This window comes from Panthera leo, chromosome D2, assembly GCF_018350215.1.
Source record: "Panthera leo isolate Ple1 chromosome D2, P.leo_Ple1_pat1.1, whole genome shotgun sequence".
NCBI lineage: Eukaryota > Metazoa > Chordata > Mammalia > Carnivora > Felidae > Panthera > Panthera leo.
Genome location: NC_056689.1, coordinates 30,929,730 through 30,945,156, shown reverse-complemented (window position 1 = coordinate 30,945,156; position 15,427 = coordinate 30,929,730). Strand labels below are relative to the sequence as shown.

Here is a 15,427-nt window from a genome sequence, read left to right as displayed (position 1 = left end):
TGGGCTGATGGCTCGGAGCCTGCTTCCGATTCTGTGTCTCCCTCTCTCTCTGCCCCTCCCCCGTTCATGCTCTGTCTCTCTCTGTCTCAAAAATAAAATAAACGTTAAAAAAAAAAATTAAAAAAAAAAAAAAGAAATCCCAGAGTCCTCCCATTGATTTTGTAGATGAGCAAACTAACCTGGAAAGGGGTTAAAACTACCGGCAAGTGTCACGCGGCAAGTTTCCCGCGAAGCGGAGACTAGAATCTGTTCCCTCTACCTCACTGTCTCTTCCTACAGGACTAAACTCACAGCCTCAGCAGCCTGACCCCCTTTTTTTTTTTAGTTATTTGCATGTTATTTTTATGTGAAGATGACAGCAGCAATAACATGGGGGCATTCAACAGATATGTTTTGAACCAGACTAGATTCGAAATACTTTTTCATTTCTTATGTTCCCGATGGATCGTGTCCCGATCCGTTCCTTAGAGGCTGACACATAATTTTATTCATGCGATAGTATCGGTATTATTCAACATGGAGGGCCTTCTCCCCCCGTGTTTAAATTTAATTTCGCTCTGAATATCTGATTTTGAGAAGGGTCAATCTGTTTTAATCATGATTCCTGTTACATTTATAAAAACGGCGTACATTTCTCTGAATACCACTCCAGAAATATTAATTCACAATAGCACTTACCGGATAACAGTCTCTCAAAAGTTCCAAAGATCGTAATATATGTCTTCATGCTGTCATGCAAACAACTACCTGGCTCCTGTTTATGCCCTTGTTCTGAAACAAGGCGCCGAGAGAAGGGGGTCAGGAGGCCGCGATTTCTGGAGGGGGGCACGGAGGGGAGGAGATGGGGCCGAGTTCCGAGAAGGCAGCGTGAGCCGCTGTTCCCGTAAAAGCAAGGCATTCGGTGGTGGGGGGGGGGGGGGGGGGGGGGATACAACAAACTCAAGGGATGAACCCCACGGTGTCACACGTGGTCTGGGGCCTGCGGCTATCTGTTCCTGTCACGTACACGGTTGGAAGATGAACTCTTGAGAACAGTCCCCCACTTACCCAGCTGTCTTCACCTCAGACCAGTGTGATTTTGGCCCCCAGAAGTTGCCCTGTGAGTCACTCGACCCATGGAAACCTCACCTCACCCTGACTTCAGGTAGGACAAAGGATGAAGAAGACCCCAAGCCTCTGGTCCCACCCACATCTCCCTCCCACTCGGCCCACCCCCCACCCTGTGGCTGCGACCTCAGGCCAAGGCTGGGGAGGGGCTGGGGACCGGTGTGGCCACCAGTTCGCCTCACAAAAGGGGGGAACAGGAAACCGTCTCCTGGAGTAGTGTTTGGGGTTCAGAGCCGGGGGCCGGGCTAGAACGCAGGTGTGGCTAGGAAGTGGGCCAGGGGGGTTATTTAGCGCCCCCTGTTTGGGGAGGAGGGAATGGTCACCCTTGCTCAGGGCCAGGCACGGTTCTAAGAACTTCACCCATAGTAACCCCCTGTTGTTCACAACCCGTAGGGTCTGGGTTCCAAGGATCTCCCTTTCTAGCTGAGGCACAGAGAGGCCAAAGTAGCTTGCCAGGCCACACAGCGAGAGCATAACTGAGCTGGCCCAGGCCCAGGCCGTGGGCTCCTAAGCCTCGGCGGCGAGCTCCTCCCCTGTACCGCCCCTTACGTGTCTTATGTGATGCCGTAGATCAGAAGCGGGGGAATGGGCCCTGCCGGCCTGCTCAGCAACCCAGAGCTGAAGCTCAAAGTCCTTGTGTTAGTGCCACACCAAGCCTCGCCTGTTTGCCCAGGCCCCCCACGGCCCGGGCAGCTCAACTTGTTGGATGAGACACTGGCCGTCGCGGCTTCATTTCCTGAGGGTTGTCAGAAAGGCCGGATGAGGAGATGAGCACAAGGTGGGTGCTGATGGGAGGGGAGAGCAGAGGGGACCCGTGACCACAGCTGGAGGGGCGGGGCAGGAAGCAGAAGTGATGTGAGCGGTGGCTTGGGTGATGAGCTGTGTGGTGAGCCTCCCCGGGGGCTGACACCACCATTTCAGGAGCCTCTCGTCGGGGAGACAGTGTCCGTGGGGGAGCGTCTCAACACAGGACTCCAGGTAGGGAGGAAGGCGGGTGGCAGGGAGGCTGGGAGCCCCCGGATGGGGATGGAGAGGCGCGGGAGTGAGGCCACTCTGTCCGGGGAGGAGCCTGATGGAGCAGGAAGTGCCGGGACCCACGAGACTGTGCTCTGTCACTGACTCGCCGAGCGTCCTCACGCCCACTCTGGGCCTCAGTTGCCTCATATAGGAAACGGAGAGGTTACAAGGCATCGTCCGTAAGGCCCCGTCCAATGCTGACGGGGAGAGCCGCTCAGAAAGCTGAAAAGAGGCTCCCTGGGAGAGAATACGAGGAGGACCGGGATGGAGATGGAGCTCCGTGGATTAAGGTTATGAACCGTACTGGCCTCCTAAGTGGGATGGCCCGAGGGCCTTTGAAAGATTGCCCTTCTCCCATTTATCTCTCTGGGGCCGGAACCCCACCATCCCAGTGACTCCTGTGGGTGAGTCCCCATGTTTCAGAGGAGCTGGGGTCCCTGGCAGGTGCTGGAAGGGACAGGCCTCTGAGGCGTCCAGTTTGGATAGGGGTAGGGCCTGGAGACCCCGGATTACAAACAGGTCCACGTGAGGCTCCCGAGCCACCTCAAAACAGGGAAGAAGCTTCTAGCTGACGGTTGTCCGATAGGAGGCAACACATAGGTAGCTCACATACAGTGCCTGAGTGCCACAGGGCAAGGCGATGCCAAAGGAGGTGTGGACGCCAGGAGATCTGGAGAGGGGACTTGCCGGGCCTCCCCACACGGGATGCGAGGGCACAGGCACATCCGAATTCAGGCTGCCGCTCTCCCATGAAGCTCGAGAGTGGACCGCAAAGGGAAGGTGGGGAGAATAAGGGCAGTGCGTTTTTTCTTATCCAATCCCATTAAGGGCCTCGTGGGAGAGAGACAGACAGACAGACAGACAGAGAGTGGGAGAGGTGGGGCGGGAAAAACATGCTTGTTCTGGGGCCCACATGACCCTTCTCCAGAATCCGGGCTTCTTTAGGGTCCCAGGTCCCTCCCCAAGTTTGCTATATCTACTCTCTGTCCCCTCCTCTGTGTGCAGAGCCCCGTCCCCACAAGCAGCAGCTGTGGTCCTGGGGACAAAGCCATCAATCTGGATCCCCCGTTAGGATTAAATAATGAAATCCTAGCAAGGGGCTCCTCCCGGCTGTGTGACCTCGGGCGCGTCACTTCCCATCCTGGCCCCATCCGTACATGTGGGGGATGGGCCAGGTCTGCAAAGGTCATCGCGGCTCGGACACTCAGTCACTTCGGAGATAGCGCGTTCCCTCTCCATCCCATACGGCCTGACAGTTCACCCTCCGTACCTCTGCCCACAGCTTCCCGAGGCCCAGACGCCCCCGTCTCCGCAGCTCCATGGGTGCCTGTGTGCTCCTCCCGGGCCTCCTCCTCCTGCTGCTGCCCCCCCCCGCCCCAGCCCCCTGCCACACGGCCGCCCGTTCCGAGTGCCGCCGCAACCGTCCGTTTGTGCCCGGCTCAATGCTGGCTGGGGAGGGCGTGGACGTGACCAGCCTCAGGCGCTCGGGCTCCTTCCCGGTGGACACCGAGAGCTTCCTGCGGCCCGACGGCACCTGCACTCTCTGCCACAACGTCCTGAAGGGGGGCGCCCTTCAGCGCCTCCCTCTGGCACTGACTGACTGGCGCGCCCAGGGCTCAGGCTGCCAGCGCCAAGTGGTCAGGGCCAAGGCCAGTTCCACCGAGGGCGTGGCCAGGGAAGCAGCCAGCAACATCCGCAACGACTGGCGGGTGGGGCTGGACGTGTCTCCCAAACCCAGCGCCAATGTGCATGTGACCGTGGCTGGCTCGCACTCCCACATGGCCAACTTCGCGGCCCAGAAGACCTTCCACGACCAGTACAGCTTCAGCACTGACTTGGTGGAATGTCGCTTCTACAGGTGAGAGCCGCGGGGGGTGGGGGCTGGGGGGTGGTGAGAAGGGGCTTGGGAAACGGTGTGGGAAACTCAGAGTGGTCTGGGAGCCCTGGAATGGTGGCGGGGGGAACTCGGCAGGGGAACCTGCACACTGGCTGGTACGGTGCCCTCGGGCCTCCTCCCCGGTGACCCTGAACAGGAAGAGCCCCGGGAGAGAACAGGCGGAGAAGAAGCAAGCAAGGCCCTGCTAAGACGCCCAACACGGTGCCATTCAGATCTACTGAGTCCCCTCTGTCCTGTGGGCAGGAGACCTGGCAGGAGACTCCCCACCGCTGGGCCTCATTCGCACGTTCAGCCACAATTCGTGGCTGTCATGTGTCGGGCTCTGTGCTGGGAATTCGGGCCACGGCACCAAACAACAGCGGTCACAACCCCAGCCCTCCGGGACGTAGGTCCCACACCCCAGAAATGCATGGTCTCCGTGGAGGCCCCGAGCCAACCACCCTCGTTCCTCTCACAGTGAGACAGGGTGCCATCTTCCCGTGTGGCCAGAGTAGTCAGGCACCCAATGCAGGGGACAGATGGACAAAGGCCACAGGACTAGTTTCCAAAGCTAGAGGGTCATCATCGGTGCAGCATCGTCACTTTTATAACCAGAAAATAAAAAGGAAAGAAGAAAACCTTATTTTGGAAAGGACACGCAGAAATACCTGTACAGCATACCTAGGTTACCAAGGGACAACAGACAGGATGGGCTTCCCCGCCAGCTCACTGGTTCGGAGCTCGGGCTTGGAGCCAGGCCGCCTGGGTTCCAGCTCTCTTTCTACCAGTTCCACGTGACCTTGGGCAACCGTGAGGGATGGCCGAGGGGGAAACTAACCACCGCTGGCCATCTGATGTTTCTCTCTCCCTTTAGCTCTCACCTGGTACACTCTCCCCCACTCCACCCCAATTTCCAGAGGGTCGTCAGAGACCTGCCCCCCGACTTCAACACCTCCACCGAGGCCGACTACCTCCGGCTCATCTCCAACTACGGCACCCACTTCATCCGGTCCATGGAGCTGGGCGGCCGGATCTCGGCCCTCACCGCCCTGCGCACCTGTGAGCTGGCCCTGGACGGGCTCGGGGCCAAAGAGGTGGAGGACTGCCTGGCCGTCGAGGCCCAGGTCAGCATAAGTGGCCGTGCCAGCTCTTCATCGGAATTCAAGGCCTGCGAGGAGAAGAAGAAGCACCACAAGATAACCACCTCCTTCCACCAGGCCTATCGGGAGCGCTTTTCCGAAATAGTTGGTGGCCACCACACCTCCGTAAGTGACCTGCTGTTTGGGGACCAGGCCGGGCCCGAGCAGTTCTCCGCCTGGGTGGCCTCGCTGCTGGACAGACCCAGCCTGGTGGACTACACCCTGGAGCCTCTGCATGTGCTCCTGGAGAGCCAGGACCCGCGGCGGGAGGCCCTGCGACAGGCCGTGAGCAAGTACGTGATGGACAGGGCCCGCTGGAAGGACTGTAGCAGGCCTTGCCCCCTGGGGCAGAAGAAGAGCCCCCACAACCCCTGCCAGTGTGTCTGCCACGGCTCAGCGGTCACCAACCAGGACTGCTGTCCCCGGCAGAGGGGCCTGGCCCACTTGGAGGTCATGAACTTCCAGGCGTCAGGCCTGTGGGGAGACTCTTTCACTAGGACGGACGCCTACCTGAAGGTCTTCTTTGGAGGCCAGGAGCTGAGAGTGAGCACAGTGTGGAACGATAACAACCCCAAGTGGATGACGCGGCTGGACTTCGGGGACGTGATCCTGTCCACGGGGGGGCCCCTGAGGGTGCAGGTCTGGGACCAAGACCACGGCTGGGACGATGACCTCCTCGGCACCTGTGACCAGAACCCACAGTCTGGCTTGCACGAGGTGAAGTGTGGCCTGTCCCACGGTCGCCTGAGATTCTCCTACCATGCCAAGTGCTTGCCTCACCTGAAGGGGGCCACCTGCCTGGAGTATGCCCCTCACGGTCTTCTGGGGGAGCTTCCCGGAAACCGGAGTGGGCCGGTGTGGTGAGAAGAGCCAGCCTTGAGAGGACACGTGGGCCTGGCCTGAAGGGGTTCTCACAGAGGGAGCCAGGACCGATGCTCATATACCCATTAGATGGAAAACTGAGGCTTACTTCCCCCCCACCCTGCTCCCCCCCAGTGAAGTGGCTGAATTCACAGGCCAGCCCTGAGACTGCTGTCCAAACTGCCTTAGCCTCCTGATTTTCTCGAGCCCTGGAAATGAGCCGGGGCCAGGCCACCGCTCAGGCCAAGAGCTGGCTAGGAGACTCTTCCTCCCAGGCTACGTGGTATCATTGCACGGCTTCCTTTCGCAGCCCTTGCTGGCGGCCGAGTCCTTCATCTAGTCGGGTCTGACCCTGCCCGCCCCAGCTGCTCTCCTTGGTCTGTCGTCTTTACGCACCAAGCTTTGCCCCTCCGGCAAATCAAGGGCCATCTGGACCTGCCTCATGCGCGCACAGCCTGACAGAGGACTAAGAAACATGACGTGACGTTGACCACGACGGTGACGGTTGTGGCAGAGGGGAGGAAGGGGCCCGAACGTGGCCCTGGAGACCAACTTCCACATCAGCAATCCGCTAGGACAGGCGGCTCGCCCTGGGGCAGGTTTCCACTTTGGTTGGAAATGGGGGGGGAACCCCAAAGAGTTTGCTTCCCTCATAACTCTTAATTCAAGAAACAGCAGCACAAGCTCAGTGATCAGAGGCAACAGACACTCAGGTCCCGGCCGGGAGGCATCGGGAAATGGCGAGGACCAGGTGGAGTTGAACAGCAAATGCTTTATCTAGAGGGGGCCGGAGGCTGTGTGCCCGCCAAGCAACCCTTTGCAGCAACGTGAGTCCGGGGCTGGCAGGTCCTCCAGTTTCTGAAAGCAACCAGAAACCCCAACTTCACTTCTTTGATTGTTGGCAATGCATCTCCCTTTGTAAAAATAAACCCAGGGGCGCCCGCGTTGCTCAGTCGGTTGAGCGTCCGACTTCGGCCCAGGTCATGATCTCGCAATCCGTGAGTTCGAGCCCCGCGTCGGGCTCTGTGCCGACAGCTCGGAGCCTGGAGCCTGTTTCAGATTCTGTGTCTCCCTCTCTCTCTGCTCCTCCCCCCGCTCATGCTCTGTCTCTCTCTCTCTCTCTCTCTGTCTCCTTCAAAAATAAAGAAGCAATAAAAATAAAAATAAACCTACAGGGCCAAACATGGCCCAAGCCAAAGAGAACGTGTGTGCGGGCCATGATTGACCCAGAGCCGTCGGTTTGAAAACTGTAATTTCAACAGAACCCATTTGAAAGGCGGAGGGCTCTCTCTCCCCTGTCGCACAGTTCGAGGGGAGAAGGCGGTGGTTCCAACAAGGTGGTGGCTGAGGCTTCCTGGCCTTGGCGTCCGGTAAGCCCCAGAGTCTCCGGTTGCACCGTCGAATGAAGTGGTCTTTGTTTCGGGCGCCTGGGACACAGGCCTTATAGAACACGGGCCCTCGGGGGTGGGTGGCAAGATCCCTGCCTCCCAGAATTAGCAGGATTTGGCTGTGCGGGGCGGCCGTCAGAGGGGCTCAGATTTGCTGGCACGGCCTCCTGACTGTCTTTGAAACTCCCTACAAATGAAGCCCTTTGAGGTTTGGGTGGACCTGTACTCTCAAAAGCTCAGCAGTGATATCACTCTCACCCTGGATCCCCGAGTAGGGCAGGAGGGACTGGCTGGCTCTGAAAGCCTGGTGGAAGCCAACATTTTTACACCTTTCTGTTCACAGCCACACACACAAACAAGAGCACCAGAAAAACCTTGAAACGTCATGCTGGCTGCTGCACTAATTGAAAATAAACACGGGTGTGGGCCGTACCCCTTGGGGAGAGCCGGGGCAGGGCAGGCCCGGCCCAGGGGACAGCCCCAACCAAAGAGGGGAGACTTGTTTACGTGCCCACATGATCACTGACCTCCAGCAATCCCTTTGTTCCCTGGGCCTGGGTTTCCCCAAAAGGACACTCTTCATTTGACTCCCATCTTAGGATGCTTTGGCAGGGGGCCACGAGCCTTTCTAGAAGGTCGGTGCCACATAAAGGGTACTGAGCGGTTATCTTGCTAACCCTCCTGGTTTTGCACATAGGGAAGCTGAGACCCAGAGGGAGGGACGGAACCGTGGTTACGGAAGTTCCTGGCAGAGCCGGGGCTCTGGGTCCCAGGCACGCACAGCTTTGGAGAGACTGGTGAAAAGGTGTGGGATGACCAAGGATGAGGAACGGCCCGATGTTGTTGAGGGGCGGCTCTGGCACCCTCAGCCCTAATTCAAGACCCAGTATGACATTGTTCACCTCTATCCCCACGCAGACAATGGGAGACTGTCACACCTGAGGCCACTTGTTCGTTCCGGAGATTCTGTGCCGTGCCAGAAAGCTTCCATTTGTCCTTCTGAGGTTCTGTCCCCACGCTGTCACCCTGCTCTGGCCCGGGACGCCGATCTGTCTGCACCGTCTGTCAGTGGGCAGGAGATGCGGGCACGGAGAGTGCGTTTGCTCCCCTCCCCCGTGAGGTGGCCATGGGCTAGCCGGGTCACTACTCCTCCCCAGGAGGCCTCTGCCTGTCCCCCTCTTTCCGGGCTCCAGCAACCGCACCCTCTCTCATCCTTCAGACCCCCACCGGACTAATCCTGAGTTGTCACACTAGGCTTGTGCTTCTCCACAGCTCCCCACACCTTTGTAAACGGGCCCTTTATGAACAGACCTTCCGGAAATTATTATAATTTGAATTTGCCATCGGCTTCTGCTATGGTCTAAATGTTTGTGTCCCCTCAAAGTTCATATGCTGAAATCATAGTCCCTGAGGTGATTTGGGGGGGGGGGGGGGGCTTTGGGAGGGAACATGAGTGGAAATAGAGCCCCTACCAAAGAGGCCCCAAGATCCCAGGCCCTTCTACCTTCTGAGGGCACATGAGAACGTGCTGTCTACAAACAGAAAACGGGTCCAACCGAATCCACCAGCACCTTGAGCTGAGACTTCCAGACTCCGGAACCATGAGACGTAGATTTCTCCTGTTTGTAAGCCACCCGGTCTGTGGGATTTGATCGCAGAGAAGCGAGCCACTCCCACTGCCTGCGGCTGAAAATGCCTGATTCTTGCTTCCCCATCGTCCTCTGCAGCTAGGAAAGGACACATGACGGGACTTGTGGGATGCACCCGCCCCCCGTGTGGGGTCCTGGCAGAAGCAGAAGTGAGCCTAGGATTTGCAACCAGGTGATTTATGTGACAGGCAATCTCAGGAAGCCTGGCCCGGGTAGGGGGGAGGGGAGGGGAGGGCGGCCCACATTCAGCAAGTGGCCAATGAACATACACCTCAGGGTCATCCCAGCTCAGGGTGGAGGGAGGTGGACATCAGGACACCACCTCCCATCGGTCATTGGTTAGAGCTAAATTCCTTTTCTACTAATTTCACCCAGACCCAGCATCTCTTTTTGGCCAATAAAAACCCTGGTTGATGACACGGCATCCTGTCTTCTCCCCTGGCTACTCCAACCCCCCCCCCCCATCCCCTTTCCCAGCCTCCCGCCCGCCCCATTCTGCTGGCCCAGCCTTAGAAGCACTGCTCAATTGTCCCCAGCACCTCCCTCCCCCTTCCCAAGGGCATGGAGCACCGAAGGGCTGGGACCGTCCACAGGCCCCATCGTTTCACGGATGGTTATAGACAGGGTTACGGAGCACCGTCTGGAAATCGGGTCCCGTCCACCAGCCACGCACAGCGTCTGGCCTCTTCTGGCCTGTCTGATGGGGGAGACAGATGTGGACATGAAGGACGGTAGGGGGAGCAGGCTGGCATCCAGCTGGGGGGGGCTCAGCTGCATTGCTTTTCTCTCATGCCCCCTCTTAGGCCCCGGCGATCTCTCCTAAGACCTGAGGCTGGCGCTGAGCACGGCCCAGTTTTTGCTTGTTTTTTTGTGGTTTTTTTTTTTTTTAAATGATTCCTTTACAGCACTTCATCTCCCTGCAGACACCTGCGTGGTCCCTGAGGTGTGGCCCTGCTGCCCTGGAGGCTGAGTCAGGGTCTGGCGTGTGTGAGCCCACGGGGACCTGCTGGAGAACAGGCAGTGGGGGGGGGGGGGGGGGGGAAGGGGGGGGGGGAGGGGAGGGTGGCGGGGAGGGCCCTGGGCGAGGTGCAGGGCCCTTGCAGTTCTGAGAGGCTGCACATCCTCTCCCCAGTGTTGATCCCGCCACATCTGCCACCAAGACCGGGCATTTCCTCACACTGACCTTTGTCCCCTGGTGCTCATCACCACAGCCTCTCCGGGACAGCAACATCTCCTGGACGTGTCTTCCTGCAGCCTCTTCACTGATCGCTGGGCTCCTGTCCGCTCCTCGGGGCCAACCCCCCCCCCCCCCACCACCACAGCCGCCCTGGAGCGGGCACCCAGCCCACGTTCCCGTGGCCCACGGCTCTGCCGGAGGGCCTGTGTGGGGCCCACTGCACCTGCCCCCTGGAGAAGCCAGAGGTGCTCGGGGCCCGTGTCCAAGCACCACCCGTCCCAGAACAGCCTTCACCCAACGGCCGATGGGAAGCAGGTAGTGTATAAATGGTCCAGCTCCCTCGCGGCCGGTCGGGGGGACATGTTCTATGCCGACTCCCAGGGTTCCCCAGCAGGGTTAAGCTGCCATGGCCACAGCGGCGACTTGCCTCACCACCTACACTTTCTCGGCTGGCCTCCTTCCCGGTCTCAACTCCTCCTTCTCCTACTGGGTATTTTCTGGAATCGCCTCTCCATATAAACTACCTGCCTGGGAATCCCTGTCCCAAGGTGTGCCTCTGGAGAAACCAGCTGAGACACACATCTGATTACATCATCGCTTTGCTTAAAACTCTTCATGGGGGACCTGGGTGGCTCAGTCGGTTGAGCGTCCGTCCGGCTCTTGGGCTCGGCTCAGGTCATGATCTCACAGGTCTGTGAGTTCGAGCCCCACGTCGGGCTTTGTGCTGATGGTGCAGAGCCTGCTTGGGATTCCGTCTCCCTCTCTCTCTCTGTCCCTCCCCTGCTCTCGCTCTCTCCCTCTCCCTCGAAAATAAATAAATAAACTTAAAAAAATCTAAAAAGAAAATATCTTTAAAACTCTTCACTCGCTCCTTGTGGGGCCCAGACTCGCTAACAAGTCCCACATGCTGACCTCGCTCTCAACTCTGCCCTCACCCTGTATCACTGAGCTTACTGCTTCCTCTGCTGGCCATGCTCTCTCTAGCCCTTCCCACATGCTGCCTCCTCTTTCTGGAACTCGTCTCTACCCTAGGTCCTTCTCAGCCTTCAGGGCTCAGTTTCAAAGGTAGTTTCTGGTACATCTGGAGGGCTCAGTTGGTTAAGCATACAACTTTGGCTCAGGTCAGGATCTCACGGTTCGTGAGTTTGAGCCCCCCATCGAGCTCCACAGTGACGGTGCAGAGCCTGCTGGGATTTTCCCTCTCTCTCTCTCTCTCTCTCTGCCCCTTCCATGCTTTCTCTCTCAAAAATAAATTAACTAAAAAAAAAAAAAAAAAAAAAGTAGTTTCCTCCAGGAAGCCTTCCCTGGCTTCCAGGTCTAGGTCACGGCCCACTGTAAGGGCAAGGGCCATTTCTATCTTAGTCACCATTGAATCAACCCGTCCGGCACCTGGCATAAGTTTGATGCCTGGAAAATACTGGATGGATGATCAGCGGCATAAATGAACGAATAAGCAAATGAAACCCGCCAGTCTTCTGGCCTGTGCTTGAACTCTCCCAGAGGCAGGAGGCTCATCACCTCTAGAGGTAGCTGCTCTATACTGTGAGCCGTCACATGACACATGTATCACCTCCAGTCCTAGTAGCGGATCAGGGTTTCTGGGTGTCTAAAGCCTCTGTCCGCGGCTCGGTCGGGCAGAAGGACCAACCCCTAGGCTGCCTCCAGTGCCGGCAGTGGCTGCCCTCACCCTTCCTTCTGTGAGGCTGCCACGAGAGGACCACACGCCGCCCGGTGGCCCAGCCGCTCCCTCTCTGATAGTGACAACACAAACGAGAGCCTGGAAGTAAGTTGATGGGTAGCCCTTCCCTGTACGCACCCAGGCCTCTCACTTCTCAGCGGCCCCAGGCACACCTGAGCCGGCTCCGGCCGGGCAGTTCTTTCTCCGGGCACAGCTGGTGCCCACTCGGCCGAGGCAGGTTGTGACCCCAGAAGGGCAGGCCCGCCCCTTTAACCTGCTCATGGGATCCCTCTCCACGCCCCCCCTGCCACCCTGCTGCCTGATGAGGCCTTTTCCAGCCGAGGTTGCCACAGCCACACACAGGCAGGGGCCAGACTGGGCACCTGCCTGGCTTGGCACCATTCGGGATTGGGAGAGTGGGCCTGGTGAGCTGAGAGTCTCACGGGGTGGGTGGGATTAGCGTCACACACAAAGAGAGATCAACCCCCACTACGGACAGGACCCCCGAGAGCAGCCAAGCCAGGCCACAAAATGAAATGATCTCAGCCACGCATTGACCCCAGGCTAGCCAGAAACCTCTCACATGAACCTTGAATTTGAGCCGAGCCTGAGCCCCAACCTCAATCCCTTCTCTGTAGTACACCGTGATCCTACAAACCGCCCCCCTCCAGATCCCGGGGCCCCCGGCTGTATAACAGGGGCCAGAACACTGATTTCTGCACCACTTTCCAGATTGGATGGAGGCGGGGGTGGCGGGGGGGGCGCTGGCCCCGGCCCTTGGAGGGCATGGCCGGGTGGGCCCAACACCCCGAATGCCCCTGGGCACACCCCTTGAGCACCACCTTCCCCATGCTTGGAAGAAGCCCTGCCTGGCTTGCCTTCCTCTTTCCAGAGACCCAGCCGGCCAGCCCCAGAACGGCTGCTGTTATTTTGCGGGCTGGACTGGAATCTGTTTACTGCGGGGCTCCCACTGCACATCTGGGCTCATAGTTAATCTGCACAACAGCTGGTTCCCAGCTTCCTCTTAAAAGGGCAGTGACGTCAGCTCGCTGGCAGGACACCGCTTTGCCCCTGGGAAGCCCAAACTCCCTGTGGGACTCAACCATCCCGCAACGAGGCTGACCTCCCCTCTCCTCCCCGAGATCATCTTTGTCCCCCTTTCGTCCCGTCCACATTCGCAGGAATCAGCACCTCTAGGACTGGGGACCTTTGCCCAAGGTCCTGCCTCTCACTGGCAGAGAAGGTGACCCAGCAGGGGCATCGTGGCCATCCACGCCTATGCTTCTCCCACAGCAATGGGAGGGGGGGACTTCATGTGATTTTGTTTTGTAGAGCCATCTTCCAGGATGGGGCAACTGAGACCTCCCTGCCTTTCCTTGCCTCTTCACTTCCATTCTTTTTCCCTCACCAACACCACAAGTGAAACGCTAATAAGTAACGTTCTTGAGCACTTACCGTGGGGTTTTAAGGAGCAGACACATATTAGTGAGTTAATCTGTCCAGCAACCCGTGAGGTGGACGCACGTATCCCCATTTTAGAAACGACGGATCCCAGAGAGCCCAGGGCCTTCCCCTCACCCTGTTCCGCACCTGCTCCACTGGCGCCATGGTCTGACTCCCGAAAGGTCGAGAGTGTGTTCGGAACAGTCTTAACAAGCATCTTCAGGCATCAGAGGGGCCGAAGAGGACCCACTTTCGGGCGCTGCTCTCAGGGGACGCACCTCTGTATGCCACTCGCTTGTTTAAAATGTCATAAAATAGGGGCGCCTGGGTGGCTCAGTCGGTTCAGCGTCCGACTTCAGCTCAGGTCCCGATCTCGCGGTCCGTGAGTTCAAGCCCCGCGTCGGGCTCTGGGCTGATGGCTCAGAGCCTGGAGCCTGCTTCCGATTCTGTGTCTCCCTCTCTCTCTGCCCCTCCCCCGTTCATGCTCTGTCTCTCTCTGTCCCAAAAATAAATAAACATTAAAAAAATTTTTTTTTTAATGTCATAAAATATATATAGCATCATATTCACCACTTTTTCTTAATGTTTATTTTTGAGAGAGAGAGCATGAATGGGAGAGAGGCAGAAAGAGAGGGGGCACAGGGAACCCGAAGCAGCCTCCGGTGCTCAGAGCAGAGAGCCCGATGACAGGGCTCGAACCCACGAACCATGAAATCGTGACCTGAGCCAAAGCTGAACGCTCAACCAACTGAGCCACCCAGGCTCCCCATGATATCTGTCACTTTAGCCATTTGTAAGTGCACCGTTCAGTGGCGTTAACCCGCAACACCCGCGTTAACCTTACACCCGCAACGTCGTGTGAGCCTCCCCTCGACTTATGCTTGGACCTTTTTCATCATCTCCAACAGAAACTCTGTACCCATCAAACTATAACTCCCCCTCCTCCAGCCTCCTGTAACGCCTACCCTATCCCGTGTCTCCAATCTGCCTACTTTAGGAACCTCACATGAATGGGATCGTACTATGTCTGACTTCTGTGTCTGGCTGCTGTCGCTAAGCAGAATGTGCCCAGGACCCGCCCACCTTAGAGCGCGTGTCAGGACTTCATTCCTTTTATGGCCGGATAATATTCCATAGCACGTATGCATCACGTTGTTCATCCAGTCTTCTGTCCCTGGGCACTTGGGTCGTTTCCACTATCGCGAATAACGCTGCTACGAACATCGAACATCGGGGCACAAGTATCTGTTTTGAGTCCCTGCTTTCGCTACTTTTGATACGTGCCGAGGAGCAGAAATGCCGGATCACGTGGTTGTTCCACGTGTAACTTTTTGACAACCCACCAGACTGTTTCCACAGCCTGCCACTAGCCCCTCAGCTAGCCTCTGCCTTGACCTTGCTGTGTTCAAACCAGAACTCGAACACAGATCCAGCTCGGCTGGCCAGCCCGGGGGAGGCCATCCTTACATTCATGGCAGGGCCATGGCAACCCCAAGCATTCCCGGGTGCCAAGAGCCCAGCCCTGCCCGCCACTCCGCCTACCCCCTGCAGAGCGCTGGGCCCCGCCTGGCAGGGGCAGGGGCACAAAGCTGAACGGGCGGGCACCTGTTCCTGGGCTGCGGGATTCTCTTGCCTAGCCTGCTAAGTCTGTCTTATCCCAACAGGCTCCAGAGCCCTATCACAGGCGGGGGGCATATCGCAGGTGCTCAATAAACACTGGTGAGTGAATGAATGAATGTTGATGTCTATTTCTGCCCCTAAAGGACTATGAGCCAGGGGCAGGCGAGGGAGCAAGGCTCCTGACAAAGCAGGCAAGGAATGCTGAGGCTGGGCTGTGGGGACCTGTGAGTTCCTCTATCCTCACCTTCTGGGGCTCCCCCTGGAGACAGACAGCCCCCCACCAATGCCCCACGGAGGCATGGGGAGCCGATGTATTTGGAGAAAGGGACTTCCCGCCAGAGCCAGCCAAGGTGCCTCTGGCCTCAGGCATAGGTGCCTAAGAGGCACCAGCTCATAATAAACGTCAAGGTGGGGATGGCATTCCGGGGGGGGGGGGGGGTTGCTTTTGCCTTTATCTGCCATTTCTTAGGTG

The 15,427-nt window shown here is 58.0% G+C and overlaps 1 protein-coding gene across 2 annotated transcripts; it reads left to right on the top strand.

Moving 5' to 3' along the window:
- The first annotated feature begins 1,318 nt into the window (after window positions 1–1,318).
- On the top strand, window positions 1,319–7,003 carry PRF1 (perforin 1). Of its 2 annotated transcripts, none has more exons than XM_042908807.1 (3): window positions 1,319–1,885; window positions 3,407–3,982; window positions 4,875–7,003. In XM_042908807.1, the coding sequence occupies exons 1-3, from the start codon at window positions 1,875–1,877 to the stop codon at window positions 6,001–6,003; spliced, it is 1,716 nt and encodes a 571-aa protein (XP_042764741.1). In that variant the 5' UTR covers window positions 1,319–1,874; the 3' UTR covers window positions 6,004–7,003. The 2 variants fall into 2 exon arrangements, with proteins under 2 accessions (XP_042764741.1, XP_042764742.1); XM_042908808.1 differs by lacking the exon at window positions 1,319–1,885 and adding an exon at window positions 1,931–2,085.
- The last annotated feature ends 8,424 nt before the right edge of the window (window positions 7,004–15,427 follow it).